General features: G+C 35.8%; 1 protein-coding gene across 1 annotated transcript in view; it reads right to left on the minus strand.

Moving 5' to 3' along the window:
- The window catches only part of LOC131144194 (cullin-4), a 53,376-nt gene that overhangs the window by 18,759 nt on the left and 9,157 nt on the right, over positions 1 to 25,460 (minus strand). Inside the window, exons 2-9 of the mRNA XM_058092661.1 lie at positions 17,473 to 17,588; positions 17,048 to 17,394; positions 15,290 to 15,470; positions 14,939 to 15,061; positions 14,537 to 14,824; positions 4,927 to 5,052; positions 4,660 to 4,761; positions 4,520 to 4,573 (exon numbers count right to left, since the gene is read on the minus strand). Of these exons, the coding sequence (XP_057948644.1) occupies positions 4,520 to 4,573; positions 4,660 to 4,761; positions 4,927 to 5,052; positions 14,537 to 14,824; positions 14,939 to 15,061; positions 15,290 to 15,470; positions 17,048 to 17,394; positions 17,473 to 17,588 (1,337 nt within the window). The remainder of the gene's footprint in view (positions 1 to 4,519; positions 4,574 to 4,659; positions 4,762 to 4,926; positions 5,053 to 14,536; positions 14,825 to 14,938; positions 15,062 to 15,289; positions 15,471 to 17,047; positions 17,395 to 17,472; positions 17,589 to 25,460) is intronic.

Raw genomic sequence — 25,460 nt, forward strand, 5'->3', positions numbered from 1 at the left:
AGATGATTGATTTGTCAATGCATAATGGAGTCGATGGAAAACTTACTCAAGGGTACTTCTAAAAAGAGAAGGAAAGACTGATTAAGGTGTTTTGCATAATTTTGGAACTTCTGTTGACTGTATAAAAGGAAAACTTGCAGCTGGAGCTAAAACCAAAGGGGTAGAAGTCAAAACATCTAGAATTAATTCATATAGATATTTGTGGTCCTCTTACTCTTGTTGAGATGGGAGATTAAAAGTAGTTTATCTCCTTCATTGATGACTTTTCCCACTATAGCTGTGTTTAGCTCATTCATGAAAAATTTGAATCATTAAATACATTTAAGGCATTTAAGGCTTCGATTCAACTCAAAATATGGTAGAGGATCAAAATTGTGAGATCAAATAGTGGCGATGAGTGTTGGTGGAAGATGCATATGATGAAATTACATAGAATCATGGACCCTCGTATTGATTATATATGCGACTGTGGTGTAAAAGCGTAGTTTGAGACACTTCCATGTTATTGGTGCAAAGTGGAAGTGAGATCTTAAATCCATAGTTAAAGAAGCTTGACCTTAAAAATGTTAATAATTACTTCATTAGTTATTGCACTGGCTCAAGAGGCTTTAAGTTCTATTGTCCTACCCATAATATTAGTGATTGAGTCAAATAATGCTATCTCCATTAACGAGATCCCAAAGAATTCAAAAACATGTAATTTAGATGATTTTAGTAGATAACTCTCGAACATGAACACATGAATGTTATGTGTCATGAGTTAGCATCATGCATCATAATCAAGTTCAGGATTCAATGGAGTTGCTTGCTAGATGCAAGGTTGGCATCTAAGAAAGACTCATTTTATGATCTCATAGCTCATTTTAATTTAAAACTTCATCAGAAGGATGCTAAAACAGACTTTCTTAATAAAGACCTATTTGAGGATATGTGTATTAATTAACTAGATGGTTTTTAGGGATCCGAGATAGAGCAACCCAGTATGTAAATTAATGAAATCAATCTATGGGTTGAAGCAAGCCTCAAGATATTGGTATTTGAAATTTGATGAAATTGTTACTTCCTTCCGTCCAGTCGATCCTTGCGTATACCTGAGGATGAGTGGGTGTAAATTGGTGATTCTTGTATGGCTAAGACAATTTCAGATAAAAGATCTTGGTGATGCCTCCTCTGTATTAGGCATACTGATTCATCATGATAGATCTCTGAGTATCCTTGGCCCATCTAAAAAAACCTACATTAGTTTTGAATAGATTTAACATGCATTCTTGTTCATCATGTATAGTGTCCATAGTGAAAGGTGAGAAACTCTTAAGAAATTCATATCCTCAGAATGATGATGATGATGATGATGATAGAAAATATATGAAATAAGCCCCTTATTCTTCAATTGTTGGTAGTCTTATGTCTGCTCAAGTATGAAAACACCCTGACATTGCCTACGCAATTGGTATCCTAGCAAATACTTGAGTGATCCTAGCGTAAGTCAATGGAGGGATGCAAAGAAGATCATGAAATATTTGCAGAGCACTAAAGATTACATGCTTACTTATAGGTGATCAAATCACGTTGCGTTAATGGATTCTGATGCCAACCATGCAAGTTGTGTGGATGATAGAAAATCCACATTCAGTTGTATAATTATGATGGCATTAAGAGTTGTATCCTAGAAGAGTGAAACGAACTCGTACAACTACGTTGACTATGGAGGTAGAGTTCATAACTTGCTACGAGGCAACTAGTTAAGCTTTGTGGCTGCAGAATTTCATCACAACACTCCATGTGGTTGATTCCGTTGTGAGATCGTTATTAACATATTGCTATTGCTAGCTTCTTTGAAAACAGCAAGAGTTCTTCCCACTCGAAGCATATAGATATCGAGTACTTGTTTGTTAGAGAGAAAATACGAGATAGACAAGCTCATATTGAGCACATAGCTACAAAGCAAATGATTGTAGACCCACTAAGGGATTGACCACTAAAGTTTTTTAGGAACATGTAAATAGATTGGATGTAGTTAAATCCCCTTGATATTTTGGGCCAGTGGGAGTGTGTAAATTGTGTTTATGGCCATATTATGAAATACATATGTTGAGGTATTTGGTCTTGATCGGCTTCTATGACAAGCATATACAGCTTGATGGATGCTGAGGCTATTGGAGACATTTTGACCCAATCTCATTTGATTATGTATTAAGGCATTCTATTTAGTCTCGATAAGCTTCTTTGAAGCATGAGCAACTTGGGCAAAAGCTCAAACCGTTTACAAAACAGGCATATTGATCAAAATTTTTTGCCATGTTGTTTTGACTACAATCTCATAGTGCACATATGGTCACGAGATTGTGTATGTTTTGACATTGTGATGTTAGAACCCTTTCCGGTGTGAATACTTACATTGTTGGATATGCACGATTTCATTTTGGACCTATGTGTACGATCACAAAGTTATGTATGCATTCACCTACATGATGTTAGTATCCCTGTCAGATATAACCTTTGCATAATTGGATATGCATAATCTCATTTTGAACCATTTGTGATTGGATGGTGCTTGCTCACAGTTCAGCATCCTTCATTGTGGCTACATATTGTCTGATTTAGCGTGGAGAAATATTTGTTTTGTTTTCTTTTACTAACCTTTAGCTATGTTGTCCAAGTGGGAAATTGTTAGAATTTTGTAGACTTACATAGCTGATTTTTAAGAAACCCGGACTAAACCAACGTCGGACATTGGGAAGCTTGGAATGATGGGTAAGCGATCACCATATTTTGGTATGGGTCTAAAGCACTGATCCATGGAATTTTGGTAATGTGTATGCCTTATTTGCTCAAGGAGTCCATGATGGGTAGGATTTTCTTATGCTAGTATTTAAGCAACAAGGAGAGGTCCAGCCCTTACCCTAATATAATACAAATACAAAGGGGCTCAACAGGAAAGTCATTTCGGTCCAATCCATTCTTCAATGTGGTTTCCCATCAAGTCACATATCTAGAGAAGGGAAGGGGGTAGTAAGCTCTCCTCAGACATCACAAAGCTTTTTGGACCCCAACAATTGAACTCATGGTGCAAGGAGCACATCTTACATATCTTCTTTTACTATTTTATGTTCATGTACCTATGATTGACTTGGGAAATTGTTTTTCTTGTTCCAAAAATTGTTGTATTGTCCTAAAAATTATTTATCTCTACGGGCTTGGAAAGGGGTTAGATCAAATTAGCAAAAAAAACTCTCTTCTTCTTCTTCTCATTCCCATTGCTAATTTTTGGGCAGCATGGAGAGAGGAAAAAAAAGCCTTGGAAGGAACTATTTCTCCTACTTAGGCTGTCATGGACTGCTGGATTGCTATCATAGTATGATCTCTAGCTGGCATTCTGGGCTGGTTGGGAGGGACCCCCTTGTAATCCTTGATTTTCCTGACACATTTCAATAAGGAGTGTTTCCCCCTTGTTGTTTCCTTTGTACTTGGGTGGCATCCCCTTGATGCCTCTAATTAATAAATTTTCTATTTGCTAATAAAAAATGATACAGTACTATTACACAGTATTAATATATTTATAATTATGCATTATTATAATAATAAAATTGAGATCAATAACAATTGAAAGTAATATTACAACAACAACAACAACAAAATCAAGCCTCAAGTCCCACTAGGTAAGGTCGGCTACATGAATCCTTTTCTGCCAATTTATTACAATTACGTTAAAATTTAGGACGTAAATTTAATTTTTTCTAAGTATGCTTTTGCTGAAAATATGATTATTCTTCATATATTTTTCATACACAAGCCAATAGTATAATGATAATCTTTAAAATGCGTGCAAGCATTTCCATGTTGAACCCAATATTAAATGGTATCTTGCGTATCCTAGGAATCCTACCCCTCATTTGGTCGCAAAGTTCATCCTAAACAAGGTTATTAAAATGGTGATCCTACGAAGATTGCTATGATGGTTTGCATGATTTGATAGTAGAATCGGATCAAGGATCATAAGAATATACTAAATACATTAATAAATATCAAAAATACATTTTTATGTCGTTTTTTCATAAACTTCTATGAAAACTTGGCTAGTAAAAGTTGAAGACTCAAAAATTACAAGAATCTATACCGTTACACCACTTCACTTCCACCATAAGTTTAATTATAAATTTAAACAACCTCCAGTTAATTACAACAAATTCCACAGCAGACAGATGAACACATAAGTTCTTGAAGAGGATGAAAGTAAACTAATCATTTTGCTAGATCTAGAATCCAATTATCTTAATGAAATTCATCCAACTCATAAACAACCCCACCACCAATTTGCATGACAAAGGCTAGATTGAGAATCCAATTATCTTAATGGAATTCATCCAACTCATAAACAACCACCCCCCCTCGGGGTGAGAGAAACAGTGAAGCACCAATGTGCATGACAAGAAAACATGATTCATCATCAAGAGATCAAAATGCAATAGAAAAAACTACAATTGCAAAGAAGAAGAATATTATAAGAACAGAGGCATACCTTGAACATGCCTTCAAGTTTGTTTGTAAATTGGCTTCCACACTCGGTCTTCAGCTGTAATGAAAGATAAACTTGCTAATATGATCACAGAATGAAAACAATATACAAATGTATATCTATAGAAACATTATATCCTTCACCTTGGAGATCATTGACTTCTCTGCATCAATGGAAGCACTCTTGCCCAGCAAAAGCCTTTTTGCAAGATCCTTCTTATAGAATGCTTCAAAGACATCCTTACCCTTAATTATCAGGAGATGTTATCAAAGTCAGCAACATGTTGATGAAATTTCAAGCTAAGGTATTAATAGTAATAGAAAAGCATCGATAGAAAATGTAGAAGCAAAACAATTAGTCCAACAAGGAGAGTACAATCCCTTTCTTCTGCCAACAGCATGCCCAGTTACCTGGATAAACCTGAATAAAACCAGGACTTTATCAAGTGTTCCCTCCAATTCCTCTTCAGATGTACCCTTATTACCAGCACGCAGCTTCTCATCCAGAAACTTAGCAATCAGCTCAGCAGGTCGATTCTATTAGGAGCAACAAAATATTAAACTCTCAGTATCAAATAAAATAACATTGGAAATTAGAAGCCAGTATCAATGCAAAGAGGTTCTCCAGTGAAGTGAAAATGCAGATCCAAATTAACATCTCAGATATCACTAATCTACTAAATGTGGTTATCAATGATTCAGTCTCTTAGGTCTTCTAAATCATGATGAATGCTAAGTGCATAATATATGAACTACGGGTGCCATAATTCACATATTGAGGAAAATTTGTTAAGTGTTAAGTAATTGGAGATGGAAGACCTAAAACAAATCCTAGGTCTCTCCCTCTATTTATAATATATGTCAAGTACAATAGGAATGACCATAATACCCTTACTAACTCGCACTTATTACTAACCAAACTCTTAACACATAACAATAATGCTAAATGAATAAATAAACATTAACACTCCCCCTCAAGCTGGATCATATTTATCATATGCTCCTAGCTTGTTACAAATGAATTTCGCACGAGCACCTCCCAAGGCTTTAGTGAACAAATCAGCAAGCTGAAACTCAGACTTCACATGAGTGGTTGTAATGAGCTTATGTACAAGTTTCTCTCGAACAAAATGGCAATCAACTTCAATGCGCTTTGTCTTCTCATGAAATACAAGGTTGGAGGCAATATGAATAGCAACTCGATTATCCACATCAACTCCATAGGCTGAGAATGTGGAAAACCTAGTTCTTTCAACATGTTCTTAAGCCAAATAAGTTCACATATAGTGTGCGTCATAGCCCTGTACTTTGACTCAGCACTCAACCTGGCCACCAATCTGTTTCTTACTTTTCCAAGACACCAAATTACCACCGACAAAGGCACAATACCTGGTTGTGGATCTTTGGTCGGAAGGTGATCCGGCCCAATCTGCATCTGTATATTCCTAAATATGAGTGTGACCCTGTTTTTGATATAAGAGACCTCTCCCTGTGCACCTTCAAGACATCTCAAAGTGCAAATTACTGCATACCAGTGATATGTTCTCGGGGAATCAAGAAACTGACTCACAACACTTGTTGTGAAAGTTATATCTGATCGAGTAGCTGTGAGATAATTCAACTTTCCAACAAGTCGTTGGTACCGACCTGGGTTAGGCAACAAATCACCCATATCTAGCACTAACTTACTATTGAAATCCATGCGTGTATCAACGGGCTTGGATCCCAACAGCCCCATCTCATCTAAAAAATCAAGAACATACTTCCTCTGTGACAAGACAGTTCCCATATGAGATCTTGAGACTTCTATACCCAAGAAGTACATCAATGGTCCCAAGCCCTTAGTCTGAAACTTACTCAGTAGGAAAAGCTTTAAGTCTTAGCTGCCACGATCCTCATCACCAGTGATCACAATGTCATCCACATACACAATAAGCAAACTCTTGCCAGATGGAGTATGACAATAAAATAAAAAGTGATCTACTACACACTAATGGGGGCCAAACTCAAGTACTACAACAATAAAACAGTCAAACCATGCTCTTGGAGATTGCTTTAATGGATCCATACAATGATTTCTTAAGTCGACATATTAAGCTTGACTCCCCATGAGCACCACACCAAGGTGGTTGCTCCATATATACCTCCTCATGAAGGTCACAATGTAGGAAAGCATTCTTCACATCTAACTAATGTAAAGGTCAATGATAGTCATGGCTAAAGAAATGAACAAGCGTACTGAGGCAAGTTTTGCAACCAGAGAGAATGTGTCAGAATAATCAAACCATACACCTGAGTATACCCCTTAGCAACAAGGCGGGCCTTCAAACGAGCCACAAAACCATCAAGATTGACTTTCACATTGTACACACAACAACCAACCATAGACTTATCAGGAGAAGAGGTACCAAATCCCAAGTATCATTATCATGTAGTGCATATATCTCTTCAACCATTGTTGTCCTCAACCGAGAATGGGATAGGGTTTTAGAAATAGATTTTGGAAAAGCAACAAAAGATGGAGTACTAACAAAACAATAATAAGAGGGTGACAAAATTTTAACAAACAAAATTAGAGATCGGATGTTGGGTACAAGTGCATTTACCTTTTCGAACAATTGTAGGAGGATCAACATCATGGGAACTAAGGTCATCCGACGAGGGAACTAGAGGCACGGTAGTAGGCACATCCCCCTTGAGCCGCCGTGTATATACCTACAAATTGGGATGATCCAAGCGAGGAGGACTCAAACTGGATGAAGATGTAGGAGGATTAGGCACAAAAACTAGGTTTGGATCTAGAAGGCAAGGTAGAGGAAGGGACTCATCAAGCTCAACAAAACTCAACGAATCAGAGTAGTATGGTGTAGACTCAAAGAAGGTGACATCAACAGAGACAAAGAATCGATGTAAAGTAAGACTATAACATCGAATAACCTTTTTTAGTATAGGAATAGCCCAAAAAAATATATTTGATAGCACAGAGATCCAACTTATCAATTCCTGATGTTAGAAAATGGACAAAGGACACACAAATACAAGGAAGGGTGAACAAAGGATCCTTAGGGAAGATAACTTAACATGGGATTTTACCACCAAGGATAGAGGATGACATTTTATTGATGAGGGAGCAAGCTATGAGCACAGCATCACTCCAAAAAATGTTGGGGACATTCATTTGATATAGGGTACGAGTGACTTCAGGAAAAAGTTTGTTTTTCCACTCTACAACTCCATTTTTTTGTGGAGTGTGGGCACAATAGGGTTGATGGATCATACCAAAGTTAGTCATACAAGTACTGAATTGGATACTGAAGTATTCCTTAGCATTATCACTACGAAGTATCTTGACTGGCATATCAAACTAAGTCTTTTATTGGGGAAAAAAGGCACAAAAGATATCAAACAACTCGAAACGATATTTCATTAAATATAACCAAGTCATCCCAGAGTAGTCATCAACAAATGGAACAACGTACCGAAATCCCAACTTTGATGTGACATGACCAAGACCCCAAATATCGGAAGGTTACTATCATGAAAGGACTAACCACCCATTTTTCAACCCAAGAAGCAAAGGGAACATGATGATGCTTGCCCAATTCACAAGACTCACACTCAAGATTAGACACACAGCTCAATGTAGGAACTAGTTGTTTCAACTTGTCCAAGGACGAATGACCAAGGCGACAATGGATTTGAAGTGGTCTACCTGTGACTGTACAAGCAATGGACAGAGAAGGCGATTCAAAGTAGTAAAGTCAATGAGCCTCATGTCCTGTGCCAATTGTCTTTTTCATCTTTAGATCCTGAAAAACCACAAAATCATGAAAGAATGTGACAAAACAATTTAGTCACTTTGTAAGCTTACTAACTGACATGAGATTGATATAAAGTGATCCGAATGGAAGTGAAAGCTCGGGACAAAGGATTCTATAGGCTTGTAGCTTCTTTACCCTTTTCACAATGTTCGCGAAGTTGCTCACGAATCAAAGTTTGAATTTCCCTTCGAAGTGTCACACCTCCTTTTCCTTCCAATTAGTGAGAGATTCTATCTCTTACTAGAGGGTAAGCTCCCCATAAAGTAGAAGAAAGAGAGATAGAAGGAGTAGGATTTACTGTTCCTATCCCCTTAACAGCAATAGTAGACCCTTGCAAGGGTAGCTTGAGGGAGATTTTTAGGATACTGGAGATCAAAAAAGAAGTTGGTTGCACCTATTATATGATCAATGGCAGTAGAATGGATAACCCAAGGACTAGTAGGAAGGATACCAAATGAGATACAAACTGTAGGATTACCTTTCTAGGCAAAAGATGCAATGTGATAAGATGCTTGTTGAGACAATTGATACTGTCAAAACCTTGAATACTCCTCTAATAAAGTCACAGTACGTGGTTCACTCAAACAAGTGACTAACGAAGGAACCATACTTTTGGGATTTGCGAACTCCATCCCAACATTCACAAACTCACACCAATGATCATAAGATTAATTGTTGGAACAATTAGAACAACAAGGAACAAGGTGACCCACCACAAACAAGTCACAAATAAATCATTACACGGCAGCCACAGCAACAAAAAACTCAGATGCAGCCCCAAGAAAGCAACACACAGCACTAGAACAATTGGGGAGGTGAACCACCGAAACTACCATGGACAAATCACCAAAAAAATTATATAACACTGACACAGCCTCACAAAAAACAGCTTATGAGCACTGTCATTGCTCCAAGAAAGTCACCAATGACTGTTACCAACTCCAAACAACAACTAACGAATTACCACGAGTGCATGGTCACAATGGATCTTTGAGCAAAACACATGCCAAACAGCTTTATATTTTGATATACGGAAGGAATTAGAACATAGAATCAAAAAACACAGCAAATCTCCCGGTTTCAGACCCAATAAACTCAATAACCATTGATAAACAGCTTCGTGAGGCATCAAATAACCATTCCTTGGCATAAGCAATTAAAAAAGGTGAGATCTTTGAGCAAAAAACATCACAAAAAACTCCAATAACAAATTAATAAAAGGATTGGATCACTGCTGGATGATTTCAGGTCAAAACCATGCCCGAAAGTAGCTTCACGCGCCAGCGCGTTTGGTCAGCACTGGCAGCTTTCCACCGGCACATGAGGGTGCACAGGACACTGCCTTGAGATGGGATTTCAGTGGGGGGCATATCGGCAGTGTCTGGGGGTAACTATGGTGTTTTGCAAAAATCTATAGCAGATTTGATGTTCTCAAACTGGCACTGTCACCCAGAAAATTCCAGCGACTGGTCTGACTTTCTGCTGCTGCTTGCTGTTTTCTAGGGCTATATTATTGCTAGAAATTTTTCTATGATGGTAGACATGCAGCGGATTTTAGGTTTTGAGCTTCAGTTTTGATGGTGGTAATAACAATTAGGGTTTAGGTTTCAGAATCATGCTATGATACAATGTTTAATAATTGGATAAAATGTAAGACTTAAATCAAATGATAGATCTCTCCCACTATTTATAATATATGTCAAGTACGATAGGAATGACCATTATACCCTTACTAACTCACACTTATTACTAACCAAACTCTTAACACATAATAATAATGCTAAATGACTAAATAACCATAACAGATATTAATGAAATCTGTCACTAAAAAATATACACAGAAATATGCTAGTGTAGCCACGTGCAAGTCACATATTACACAAAAGAGAAGAAAATACACATAATCTAAATTTAATAGCTTCGCATCATTTTTTTTATAACATGGATTAGATTACTCGCAAATTGAGTCTTGGTGGATTTCATAGCATATTTACTGAGTTGTTATAATTTTTATTATTATTTTGATAAGATATTCATCTGGCATTCTGTACTGGTGATGTAATATGAAATTTTAGCACTTTGCATTGGATTTGATTTTGGTTTGACATAGAGCAATAATACAAAGTTTGCTCATTTTGGTTTAATGATTTTTCTTGTGGGGGGTCAGGGAAAAGGAGAGACAGGGGAAACTTGGGAAACTTATCTACTTAAGTTTAGGACTCCATTTAGGACAGAGTGCTTGTCAGAACTTAAATTCCAAAACAAGAGAGTGTGTGTGTGTGTGTGTGTGTGTATTTAAAAAAAAAAATAACAAAAGAATTTCATTTAAAAAATAGGTATGTACAAGAAGGAGAGAGAGTAAAGCATCTCCTTTCAAAATTTTGAGTAACCCCATGAAAATAAAGAAAGACAAAACAAAAGCAACATTAGAAACAACCCAAAAAAATCAGCAGGCCCTATCGTTTCAAAAGGAAAGCCAACTAAGCTGACCATCCAAAAAATGCATCCCCTGAAGTTTCCATTACCCACACCAAAGTGTGTTGAAACTTGAGAAAATACAGGACATTTTCATCCAAATGAAAATCTTAAAATACTCTAAATTATCCGTCCTTTCATATGTAGTATAGACAAAAAGCATCGTCGCATGGTTAGAGAAAATGGTGGCAGTCTGTGTAACAGCAACAGTCACAGCCACTGCATACAGTATACAACAGATGAGTGGACACAACATACATGAATTCGTTTTCCACTAGCAAACTTACTAAGAACATCCAGGTAGACATGGTTTGAGTCCTAAACCTTAGATACTAACGTTTTTAAATGATTTTTAGTAAATTTTAACCAATCAACACATATGACAACTATTGAATGCTGATACATTTTTCTAGTAGCCCTATATTGGTTGCTTGTCAAAACCCTTATGATTATAAATGCCATGCAAACTGATAATAATAATAAACAAAAGAACATACTCTGTGTTCACATTTCATGACACAATCACATAAGTACATAAAACATGCCTTATCCTCTAATTTGTAAATGAATCTCACATGCTTCGGGAAATGGTATAGGATTCGTCTCCCCTATCAAATAAGTATGCAATCAGTCCCAAAGTGTAGCTGATTTAGGGAAACCATCCACAAAAGGGTGACAAATAAATCAAAACAAGAATTCCACAACTATGATTCCAAAATTAAACAATTTTGTGTTAACAAAATAAGAAACCTACTTTCCCTAAAAAAAAAAAGGAATAAAAACAACTAGGACCTCTTCAATCGTGGAAAACAGTTTTTATGTTTCATTTCCAGTGTCCCAAAGAATTAAAAAAATGCCACTTTGTTTTCCAGTTTTCCAATATTTATATGGAAAAATTGGAAAAAATACAAAAAATGCTTCACAAATTTCTATTCAAATGTTGGAAAACAATGTGGCATTTTTGTAATTATTTACAAAACTAGAAATTGAAAACAAAACCATTTTCAGCTTTCCAAATAATAACAAAAATGAGAAATTGTTTCCTGTTCTCTGAAATTTGTATAGAAAGTTGGAAACATATTTTATTGTTTTCCAGTTTTCCTATTTTTTCCCCAAATAAGAGAAAAATTTTACTAATATGAGGGCAAAAAAAAGATTATAACCAAGGCCTTAAATTTCAATTTCAACTCAAATTTCAAAGCTCCGAAAGTATGGATATTTCAATTTTGATTTGAAAAAATAATGGAATTCTTTTATGAAACTTTAGAAATGGTCAATAGACGTAATACGTCTATGTTAAATAATTACAAAAATAAAAAAATTTAGGACTAATATGTTACAAGTTAAATACATCTATGTTGAGTATGATGTGGAAAAGTTGTACTATAATTTGTGTATCAAACATATTTGCAAGATAATGTGCATTAAACATATTCAGTTAACACAAACAAAATTCCTAAATCATTTAAATATTATTTATTAATAATGATAATTTAGACATGAATGGTTAGATAAAAATGTTGTTGTAAGTTTAGTTTTTCATATACTTTCAAAAGCCCTTGTAATAATATTTTTGTTTCAATAAAAGAATAAAATAAATTAAGAGAGAAATTTCACTTTGCTCCTTAATCTCTCCTTTGAATTCCGAGGAAATTTTGCTCTGTAGTTAAAATTTCAACAAGTTTCGCTAAAATTTCAAGATTTTGATAAATTTCATAGGACTCATTCAAACTGCCATTTCCATTTCGAGGGTGATGGAAATTGGAAATTTCAACAATTTAGTGGAAATTTAAGACCATGATTACAACAGAGCAGTTCTCGAATCCCTTTGAAGATCGGGCAGCCATAATCCCCCAAAAAAACAATAAATAAATAAAGCTAAAATAAAAATAAATAAATAATGGTTGGACCAAAAAGAGGCCAAGAAGACCCTTCTATTCCATAATGAATGTGGACAAGATAAGCACCCCAAAAAGTTCTCACATTCCTCTCAAGCCAAAAAGTCCAAATGATCACAAAAACTGCCTCGTACGATAGAACACGCCCCTTTTTTCTTGAACCAAAACCCCTAAAGCTTTCTACAAAGTGATCCCTCGCATTCCAAGGTGCCATCCAAGCTTCTCCAAGATGCAAAAAAGAGCATTCCGAAGATATTATGCCACCTCAAAATGAAGAAACAGAGGAGTGTTTTTTCATTGGACACACCACACATCAAGCACAAGAAGGAGCTGAGAGACATACAGAACCTTATCTATAATATGTCATGCACATTAATTCTATCTAGTGTGAGTCTACATGAAAGTCGGAATCTTCAAGGGAAATGAAAATAGGTGGTGTTTCTGTAATTTTTTATAAAATTAAAAATGAAAAATTAGAACGTTTCATCACAACTGAACAAGCCCTTAATATTTAATATTTCCATTTTTTTTCTAAATAAGGAATGACTTCTGTCGACTAAACCGTCCTCTCGAGTGGGCTCAAGCTCTTTACACTTTGTGCTTGAGCTACACTTGAGGGCAGAACTATAGTAATGTGCTGCATTAAGAGCCTACACTGCAACAGCACCAGTGATGATGTCAGCTACACTGCAACAGCAAAGTTGTCACAACTGCATATTGTTGGAATAGGAATCTTCCAGAGCTTTCTTCTTTATTGTCATCTTCTTCTCAAATGACTCAAGGCACATAGGAATTTCAAGACACATACAAAAGTTTTTGGTCCAAAAAAATTCAAAATTTTCTGAACCAAGTGATCAAGCAATGAAATTTCAGCCAAAATTTTTGTCAAACCAATAATAAGACCACCACTTCCATTTCAAGTCCTCATTAAATACAAAATCTAAGCCAAAATTTTGAAATTTAAGACCAGGGTTATATGAAGCCCATTACTATTACCAGGTAAATTTTATGATATAATAGAATGATTATAATTAAAACCCTTATTAATAGAAAAATGGTACAAGGAATTCCTTATCAATTAGAATATATTCTTAAAGGTTTTCTTTATATGTGTACTTCGTCACTAATATAGGGAGATGATTTCTCATTTATTCTTATGTTGCTCACTTTCTTGGAAATTTGGAATAGTTTGGTTGCTGTTTTTGGAGAACAATGGTTTTCCTCAATCTGTCCAGGACGTGTTATATTTCTTTCAGAGGTTTTGGTAGAACAAACGAAAGGAAAGCTTTGTGGAGGACTTCTGTTCTTACAGTGATTTGGTACATCTTCTAGAAGCATAATGCAAGAACATTAAAGGGTTCTGCTACTCTAGTTGATCGAGAGTGGGGTTCTTGGCATCTGTGTTGTTCTCCTAACAGTTACTTCAGAGGATTTTATTTGTCCAATCTGCAGATGGACTGCTGAGCTGTTGTTCAGTAGATATCTTGTAGTTTTCCTTCATTTCTTTTCTTCTTCAGCAGTTATTTTACTCTTTATTGGAGAATCCCTATCTGCCTCTTTATTACTCTGTTTACCAAAAAGGAGAAGGCTAGAAACTGAACATACACGATATCAAAAATAAATAAAATCCCATAACCTTGATCTAGTTTCAATTTCATAATCAGTTTTTTCTTCAGTCATACTTTTCCATCATGTAATTCCTATCACTATACTTCACTATGCATAGTTGCACAAATATCCTTCCATGGAGTAACTTTACAACTCTCTCACACACACACATGAATGTATGCATGACGTATGTAAATCAAGAGTGCAGAACAGGCTGACCTGACGGAGATTAATGAGATGTTCAAATGCATCCTTTATGGTGTTGCAAAATGCTTCATTCTTGGAAAAGCTTTCTTCCCATATTGTGTCAAGAGAAGCCTTAAATTCTAGAAGGCATGAAACCATATCTTTATCTTTTTCTTCATCCATGACAATGCCCTGCCCAGTTCTACGAATATATGAGCTGAGGGCCTGCCTTAATGATTCGAGGGCACCAACCCTTGAAAACAGTAAATACATTCTCTGCAGATCCTCAATACGATTCCCATCCATCAGCATCATGAAACCCTGGACAGAGATGAAAAATTGTACTCATTTAAAGAAAAACAATTGCTGCGATAAATAGAGGAAAGTGCAAAAAGTGCTGAAGCAAGAATCAGGGACACGCATTATGATTCGCACCTTGTCAAGAATTGCGGGTATATGACGTTCAAGTAGTTGCCTTTCAGCAGTTCCTATCAGTGGTTTTCTTGTACTTGTATCCAGGTAGAGTAAGCATCTTTCATGTTCCTCATGCAACCTAATCTGCAATCGTAAAATATTGCCACGTCAATCAAAGCCAAACATAAATCAAGAAATTTAAATTTGAAAGACAAAATAGTTGTCATCCTCACTCATGCAGAAGGTGCAAAGTAACTTCACATCCAGAAACTTGAAATACCTTTTTTTTTTTTTTTTTTTTTTTTTTAAAAAAAAAGGAGACAAGAATAGACACAGTCACTCCTGGTCAGGGCTAAAAAACACAAGTTGCACCTCCACATGTTTCAAGTAATCAGGAACATCGGACTGCTGCATGTATTTAACACCCTCAGCAGCATAAAATTCAGATGTGCACTCAAGGAATGGCTTCTCAAAGCTTTCAGAGTATATTCCTAGAGCAGTGAACATCTTCAAAAGATGGTTAAGGAGAGTCCTATCAACAGCTTCACCTAATCTGAAAGATCAAAATAGAAGGCCGCACATTACAAGATGAAAGACGAATAAAATCTTGTCGATAAGAATCTTTCAAATAGTTATGCTTTATTTTATTTCACATATAAAAGAGGAACAATACAGAAACTTCATCCATGAAGGAAACAACAATAGGCTAGAGTTAAAATTTTAGCAATTTGCTAAAAAGAAAGCAATACCATGAAAGTTATAATTCAGAATATTTGCATTATACATGCATGCACACATATTTGTATAATGCAGCTACTTTAATTATTTGGTAGAACTTACTCATTAGTCAACATCAGTAAGCTCAGACAAGCACAAACATTTGACAGAATTTATTTTAGGAACTGCATTGTAACTCGGGCACGGTATCTAACACTAAAAAAACAAGTTCAAAAATGTATAATATTTGAGTTCCAATTTTATTTGAAAAGCACATTTAACACATGTAACCAGATCAGGCTTATCCAAATCAATTCCTACGGGCACGTGCATTTCAAATTAAATTTGATATTCAACAATTGAACATTTCAAACTTGCATTAACTGTATCTACAAAATATAAAAGGATTCAGGCACACGTCATTTTCAAGACTTTATCAAACTAAATAGAGCCTTAACCTAGCATTCCTATGTTAACATTGGAATGTTCCACAAATAATATGAGATTTTTCTCACCAGAACCATATTTCATTACTTGGTGCAGAAAATTAACAGTTACTATACTATATTTCATTATCTGGTGCAGGAACTTACAGTTCCATGCGACCCACACACAACTCAGCAACTAAAAGCTCATAACTACGATTAAGTAATACACAGTTTATTGAAAATACTTGGCATTATTTCATTGGCAAAAACTCAACACTTCTGAAAAACATGAAACAGCGTCAGGGAGCAATTTGTTCCCAATCCCATCCCCATCTCACTCCCAACACCAAAACAACTCCTCAAAAAGAATAGAAAATATATATGAAAAACTTTCCTGTTTTCATAGGGAACGAACTTCATTTAACAAAAGAAAATATCACATTCCCCATTAAATTATCCAGAGAGAGAGAGAGAGAGAGATGGAAGAGTACAAAGTCATTAAAAATTTTACAGTAAAGTAGAAAGCAAATCATTTAATCCATTTAGTTCATCCCACTGAAATGAATTGTATCTTCCTTGCTTTACACAACACTTCAAAGATTGGAAATTACAATTTTTTTAAACCAAACCCACAAATCCCCCCCCCCCCCCCCCGCCCCAAAAAAACTCAAACACACCACCTAAAAAAAAAATCCATTGTCTCCTTTTAGTCTACCATTTTTTCTGAATATTTTAGTTCAGTTATCACCGTAGCTTACATTACAACACACATTAACGTAAACATGCCTAAACATCTTTAGGCACCATCTCAAAAATTCATTTTGCCTAGTCTTTGAACCCAAGCAATATGTTGACATAAAAATACTTCTTCTTCCTGAAGAGAGATGAGTTTCTTCCAATTACTATTACAAAACGAAAACAAATGCCATATAACTTGAATGCCTGCACAAATTAACAAATCCAAAAAATGTGCATTTCAAATTACCTTTCACTCTCAATCATTCTTAAAAGACCAGTCACAGTTTTGTGCTCGACTTCTGGGGCTAAAGAAAGATGTTTACGGAAAAGCTGCAAGCCCATGTCCCACAGCGAACACACATTTGGGGTTTGTTTCACATATTTTCTATCAAGAACCAAAGCTATACCACGAATCATCAACATCTGGTCACAAAGATCCTGCCAGCATTTCTCAACAAGTGATAAGAATACTACCAAATCTGGACTTTGGCCAACCAAAGATCGTAGTGCTGCAGAAATATGTGCTTCGCACTCCTTTTCAATCCGTTGGTAAAGATTTCCCCCCATCTTGTGTAGGCAGAGATCATTAACAGCCTAAAAAGACAAATTCAAATGTTTGAAAGATGGTCCAACTATTGTAGTCAAAACAGAAAAATGATTAATAGGGTCTACCTGATAAAGCTTCTCCAGGTCACAAGGATCTGGCTGCTTTAAGAAAATAGCACTAATGGCAGATTTCAACTTTGCCCATGTATCCTCTTCAAAATTTGTCGGCAGCGTTGGTTTAGCTTCAGAAAAACAAAAAAGGAAATCTCAATACAATGAGGAAATAATCCTAAGGCAATAAACATTATTATATACAACCGGTCAACTAGCACAAGAAAATCTTTGTCAGTTACCAACAACTACTGGCGTATGCAAAATAATCATCAGAATCAGTTAAAGGTTTTTCTTTTTATAGCAAAAGGAATTTCACTCAAAATCGGTTAAAGCTTATTACAACATGGGCTATGGAGGAATCCCTGCAAAGAAATGGCTAAGAACTTAGTGGGCTATGAAGGAATCCCTACAAAGAAATGGCTAAGAACAACTCAAGGACAAGTTTTCTTCCACCTGGAGAAACTGACGCAGTATGGATTACTAGGCTACAATTTCAAAGAACAAGAGTAAATGTTGAATAGCGTTTTTTGCAGTAAACACAGACTAACCATGGGAAAATAGCCATAACTTTCCCTACAAGGTTCTAAATGACACACCATTCAACACATTGAATGGTAGAATTGAAGATCTTACTAGGCCCCTAATTTTTCTAGAGAATGTGCATGAATTAATTGCAAACTTACCCCAAATTCTGTCTTTGCAGAATTTTTTCTTTTCATATTCTAATAAGTTGAGTAGTAGTTTGTTGCATTTTGGATAGTTTTAGCAATATTAATGTACTAGGAGCTGATAAAAGAAAGGTAGAGGTGAGAAGTAATCTTTTCATTTATTTACCCATTTATAAATCAAATAGTAATCTAGTAAAGCATTCCATTCTTATATCCTTTCTCTGTTGTATCCTTCAAATTTCTTTATAATTCTCTTCTTCTATCCCTTCCTTCTAATATCGCTAAACAAAATCAATAGCAGTTAAATGCAAGTGCAAATAAATATGCGATAAAAAATAGAAGGCATGAGATATCAATGAAGCACCACAACACAAAGGCTACACAATTTTCTTATCTGTCATTCGTATTAGTTGTATATTCAACAGTGTCCCTACAAGCCAATAAACAATAATGAAAATGAGAAACCAAATCAAGTTCACTCTTATATATATTACGAGTGAACATAAAGACAAAGGAGCTTATACAACTGGAAGTTTATTGTCTCTCCACAATTAACAATGAAACTGTAACTTGATGTCCACACTCAGGTGGAATGAATCTCTGATGTTTTGTTTGCCATGTCACTGTTTCTTTTCCCTTCTCTCCTCCACCAATAATAACAACAGGTTGAATACAATAGCATCCTGCTCCATCTTTGGAGCTTTTTGTCCACTTAGGACAAACCAAGCAGAAACTTAATTCCTCTATTCTGCATCTTCACTTCCCGCCTTCTTTTCCATTTTTATCATACAGGCATTTCTGCCATTAGAGCATATTGTCGAGCATCTCCTATGCTGAATAAACGAGCCACTTCCATTCTATCTATAATGAATTGATTCAAGCCTGCGAGGCAGCAAGCTATTAGATGCTCAATTTACTCTCACTTAAAGTAACCTGAATAAAGAGAATATTGAATTTGACAGACTCTTGAATGGACAACCCCTTTTGCTTCAAGGTACAAAATTTATTGTATAACACCATTGCGTGATCAGAGGGCAAAATTTGCTTTCTCATTGTTGCTTTCATGCATTCTCATGTGTTGACTTTAGGCTTCCCATGTCAAGCATGCTGTTCTTTAACTCTTTTCCACCACAGAAGTGCAGCATTCTTCAATTTCAGCTTGACAACTAGCACTTTTTGAAACAAAAAGAAGAATACAAAAAAATAAAATAAAATAAACAAACCAAAAAAACAAAAAAACAAACAGACAACAAGAACAAAAAGAATAACACAATCAATTATTCAAGGCCTTCCACTCATGCTGGATGTGAATAAAAAAAATTGCTGCACAAGCACACATAAAAGACAGAAGAGAAGCGAAGAACACCACTCTCTCCCATTACAGATGATGAAATGGTAGGACATCATCTCTGAATAGTCTAGCATTTGTCTCCAACTGATTGCAACAGACAACAGCAAAGAAAGCAAAGTCTCACAAAAATCCCAAATTCACTCCTCCACACAAATCACAAATGCTTCAAAAGAAACAACAGCTGCACGAAATTTGGACAAAGCCCAGCTCTGCTCTAAAATGCTAAAAAGTGAATTCCACAAGTTCCAGAAAATATGTTAACATAAATAAAAACAAAGCACATAGATCAGCTCAAAAACCTATCTTCCCAAATCTCACAATCTGAATTCCCACATCTCTGGGAAAAACCAAAGAAAATGAAAACAAGTTTAGATGGTTTAGATCAGGTTACTCTATAGTAAATAAGCAACCACTAGACATTGAGATGACATTAGAGAGAAGCAGATCTAAAAGGAGCTCTCTCTTCTCGCTGGGCAAAGAAGGGAAGGTTTTCTATGGATTCCCAAGACTTCCATCTCCAACCACAGCAACTCACTGCCCCACCTTTGCTACACCATTTATGGTACCTTGTTACACCTCCAGTTAAAAATACTTGAAATCAAGTCAGAGAGCATCTTATTCTTGGACCAATGCATTTGTGAGGCACCAAGGTCTTAAATTTCATTTTCGACTAAAATTTCTAAGGTCCAAAAGTATGGAAATTTCGATTTCCATGTCAATTTTTATTTCAGTTGAAAAATGATGGAAATTAGTAGTAAAGCATGGAATTCTTTCGTGGAACACCAGAAATGATTAGTAGACATAAGCATGTAAATTTTAGGACTGATATGTTATAAATTAAATATCTATATTGTGTATGAAGTGCAATATTTGTAATAAAATATGCGTATTAAACATATTTGATTAGAATAAATGAAATTCATAAATCAATAAAATATTATTTATTATATGAATAAAGATAATTTACACATGGATGGTAAAATAAAATGTTGCTGCTAATATCCAAGTTTAATTTTACTTATTACTTTGAAAGCCCCTGAAATAATCTTTTGTTTTAATAAAAAATAAGATAAATTCTGAGAGAAATTTCAATTTGCGTTGACATATTACATTTAAAGTCCAAAAAAACTACATTCTATGGTTGAAATTTCAACAAATTTAGCTAAAATTTCAAGATTTTGATAAATTTTGGATGATTCATTGAAATTTGGACAGATATTTTGTACATGGAAATTGACTACCATTTTGATTTCGAGGGTGACTGAAAGCAGAAATTTAAAAAAAAAAAAATTGATAATTTCATGGAAATTAAGACCATGTGAGGCACTAACAAAGTAGATTCATCCATCTTGTTGCATCAAGCACCATTTTTTCGGTTCTTATGCAGCATCTCCCTCTGCACTCTCTTCAATTCCAGTGATTTCAATCACGACCATGACCTCCTTCTCTTCCTCTGATTCCCTGATTGCACGACCTTTATATGGAACACAATGATCAGGGATTTTGCCAAGAAAAATGAACCCAACAGAGCCATGCATCTCTATGAGAAAATGCTTCAAAGTAGCCTTTACCCAACAACCACATCTTCTCTTCCCTTCTAGGGCCTTTGCTGACCTCTCTGATAACTTCTTGGGCTTAAAACTCCACACCAAACTGTAAAATTAGATTGGGGGTCTAATTTTTTTTTTTTTTTTTTAAATGGATTGATGTATTTGTATGCAACTTGTAACTGATTGAATCATTCCATGTGAGCTTAGACTCAAAACATCTTTACCTGGACAACTGGGATAAATGGGTATGTGAAATCTGGACAAACTCTGACTGCATAGCCACTGTTTAATGAAATGGCCACAAAGATACATAATTGAATAAAATACTTTTAAATAGCATTATCGAGGGTAAAATAGGTATTTTAAAAAATAAATAAAAGGAGTACATAATCACATTTTAGTTAAGAGATTAATGGCTGACTGCCAGAGAGGTAACATGTGTCATTTAAAGTAAATGCCAAGGGAGATCCATGGAATTTTAAAAGATCAGATGAGTTTCATGCCTTTTTTTGTGAAGCTTGGGAAGGTGAGAATATTGTCCCAACAAAAAAATAATAAATAAATAAAAGAAAGGCACTAGTCTTATTATTCTGGCTATACAGAAGTACAACACACAAAGTTGTGCTATCAAAAAAAAATTTTAATGTAATCAAAAAAAAAAGATCTGGAGCTAAAAGCCTTATTATGCATCCTCACTGCAAATAAATAGTCATTGGTCTTGATCATAATGAGAACTGTGCACCATATAAAAGCCTTGGCTTTGAAAGAAGCTTAGCCCTCCAAACAAACTTCTCAAGAGGAACAGAACAAACACCCAAAGTTTGGGTAAGATGCATTACAACAGAAATTACCGGAGTTCAGGTCATTAGACTATCCAATCAGAAGAAATTTGATACAAACCAAGAATATACTGACAGCTAAAATCATCCACATATCAAGTTAATATCATTAAAAATGAAGACACTATGAAATTCAATAACCACCTCAAAGACAAAAATTAGAAATGGGAACATCATTATAGTCAGAGAGGTGTAAACAGTGAGGAATCACAGAATGGATTATTGAACCACAGTACCTTGCCTTGCCAAAAATCTTCCAAAAGATGGATCCTATTACCATCCCCGAGTTTTAAATCAGTCAAATGAATGAAAGAGAGATGAATTTTCACAGATAGAAGCACAACTCTTCAACAATCATGTTGATTAGTCTCAATCTAATTGAATAATTAACCTCATAATTCATTGAAAATGAAAAACCAGCTAAATTTAGGAAGTTCAAGTTGGAAACTTGGAACTACTTTGCTTATCAATTAATAAGGAAAATTAACTTCACATTTTTTATAATACACAAAATTCAATCACCAAAAAGCTTCAACAGAAGAAATGTTCTAGAATAAATTCCTCAAGAATAATCTTTCTTCTCTTTTCTTTTTTTGGTCATGCCCCAATGAAAAAAAAAATCATCTTTGCCATTATGCTATCAAAATTATAATATTTTTTACCGCTAAACCAAAACGAATATTGCTTGTGCTAGGACCTCTTACAATGCATCAAAAATGAACGCATGCCTAGTGACAAATTTCAATGCAGGTGATGTAAGTAACACAAGAAGCAAGACCTTGAGAAGATCGTTGTCGAAGAATAGGGCCAATGGTTCATTAGGCCCTAAATACAAATGTGCTTGGTTAGTTGTTTAACTACGTGTTTAGTTTGCTTGTAATAGGATTATGTATGTTGGGGGCTTGTTTGCAATATTTGTGTATTCTAGGGGTACGTTTGTAATTTTCTATAGTTTTAGAGGTTTGTGTGTAATTTCATGAGAAGAAGCTTTCTGTTTTTTTTTTTTTTTTCTTTAGATAGCAAAAGAAAAATTCATTAATGGGAAGAGAATTAACATGAGGGAGAATGAGATATCTCCCCAAAAAGGCCTGGAACAATGCACAAAAAACAATAACCAATAAAAACTAAAAAAAGAAAAGATCAACATGCCAATAGGTTCCTCCAATCTCTTTGTAACTCGTGGAAACTAATTCCCCTGAAAAATCCCAATCCAACATACCACAGTGAGGCCAAATACTGAATTTTATCCCAAACCAGGGCCAAATTTAATTTCTTCCCAGTGATATCCTTGCATTAAGCTGCAACCATAACACCCATAATACTGCAAATATTCCACACTTCCATGGGACTGCCTTCTCCTTCCTCCTACCAAAGCCCGCAAAAGAAATAGCTAACAATTCTCCCACCGAAAAAGGGCATACCCAGCCCTCTCCTAAAATACCAAAATGCTTATTCCAAATGCTCCAAGAAAATTCCCAGTGCAAAAGAAGATGAGAAACTGTATCAGAATATCTGTACCAGAGCACATACATCAGCAGAGAGAGCCTTCAAAGGTCTCCTAATTTGCAGCAAGTTATTAGTATTAATTTTCTTGAGCACAACCAACCAAGTGAAAGCCTTTATTTTGGGGGGAGACTTGGTCTTCCAGTTGAAATGAATTGAGTGGGAAAGAACTGGAGAGTCAAGAATTCAAAAAATGATTTGCAGAATACACTCCCGACTGATCCAAAGAACAAGAATGAACATCCCTTCCCAAGGAAAGATTACTCCCATTCAATAGAAATAACAAAGAAAACAACTCCCCCAACTCCCAATCACTAGAGGTCTCCTATAATGGAGGTTCTAGGAGAGCAATCCACTCAATTCCCCAACAAAGAATGATGTGTCTCTATTTAACTCAAAGCTGAGTCGAAATAGATGAGGGAATGAAGTGGATAAGGATGCATTACCCAGGCAAGGGTCTTTCCAAAAAAAGATCTGTGATCCCCTTCCCACCTCAAGTTTAGTGTGAGGGATGAAAGAAAGATAAATCTAAGATATTGACCTCCACGGACTCCCAAAGAACATCTGAAATTAACATTGGTATCCTACGCATTCTCATCCAACGCAAACTTGCTACTTTATGCCAAAGGGACAATCCTTCTAGAGGGAAGCATCACAGCCATTTAGCCAAAAGAGCCATGTTTCTAGACACCAACTTCCCTAAACCCAGCCCTCCCTCATTTTTTAACCTACAAACCTCACTCCAACTATTAGTGGTCCCTATGATCCCCCTCCCCCTCTCCAAAACAGACCATAAAAAGTCTCATAATTCTCTCAAGCTTGGTAGCAATCCCCATCCAAATCTTAAAAACAGACAGGAAATATAAACAGAATGCTAGAAAGACAAGCCTAAATCAGGGCTATTCTACCCTCTAAAAGAGAAAAAAGCCCTCTCCCAGTGAAGAGGCTTTTATATAAATAGTGTGTGAAAGCCATGTTGTAGGTAGTTGTTGAATCTGAATTGAAGTGTACATTAGTTTTCCACTTGCAATCTCCTCTTTCCTCACTTCTCCTTCCTTCCTCTCATCAATTTCTTCTAATCAGAGCCTCACCCGATCTCCATTCTTCCATTTCAATTTCCCCACATTTCCCTTTCACTCTTCTTCCCCCTCTTCTTCTCTTCTTCCTTCTATCTTCTCACCTTTGTTCTGTAACTTCTCCCTCCCTCTCTGTTGTTTCTTCTTCTTTCTACTCTTCCCGTTCTTCCCTAATTCTCTATCATTCTCTGATGCCTTGTAATTCTATTCTGTAAATCTGCTCTTTTTCTATCTTTTCTATCCATTGATTCAATTCTGCAAATCAATTCTGTTCTGTCCCTATCTCTCCTTCCCTTCTCCTCTTTTTCTAATTCTCTCCCACAATTCTCTCAAATCTCTTTGATTTCTGAATTCCAGTTGCTGTCCTAAATCAAAATCAATCCAAATCATTTCCAATTTTTGCCAACCTTGCTTCAAACAGGACAATTCCACCAACTGACTTCAGTAATCGAAGAAAAATCCAAAAAAGCAGAAACACAGTTCAAATGTAACTTCCAAGAAATTACAGTCGTGGCCCTGATTTCGAAACCTTCATTTCCTGTAATAATTTTGAGACACCGCCACCACCATAAAAAAAACAGAACCCCTCAAAACCCTTCCCCTGAAATTTCATCACCATCAGACCATGAGTGTGGCCCCAAGCCACACCACTAGATTATCCAGATGCCAACCTCTTCAAAGTCCGGCCTAGCCAGAGTTATTTTGGCATATGGCCACTGCCACTAGACTCACCGCCCCCTGATCTACCAGTAGCCAGAATTTCATCGCCAGAGAAGACTTGCCAAAGACTCACACACCCCACACACCAAGTGACAGGCATGAGGAAAACTCCCAACCTGTCCAGCATTTTCCAATTTCGCAATAATTTGCTGCAGTCGCGAGATTTTAGGATTTCCCATGAGACTTGCAACGAGATACATATGGGTGTGGACTTGATATTTTGCAAGCATGTGTGATAATTTGATGCGAAAAAATGAGAAATTGTCGCTGCCAGCATCAAAAATCAGGTTTTA

This window comes from Malania oleifera, chromosome 12, assembly GCF_029873635.1.
Source record: "Malania oleifera isolate guangnan ecotype guangnan chromosome 12, ASM2987363v1, whole genome shotgun sequence".
In the NCBI taxonomy this organism is placed as follows: domain Eukaryota; kingdom Viridiplantae; phylum Streptophyta; class Magnoliopsida; order Santalales; family Ximeniaceae; genus Malania; species Malania oleifera.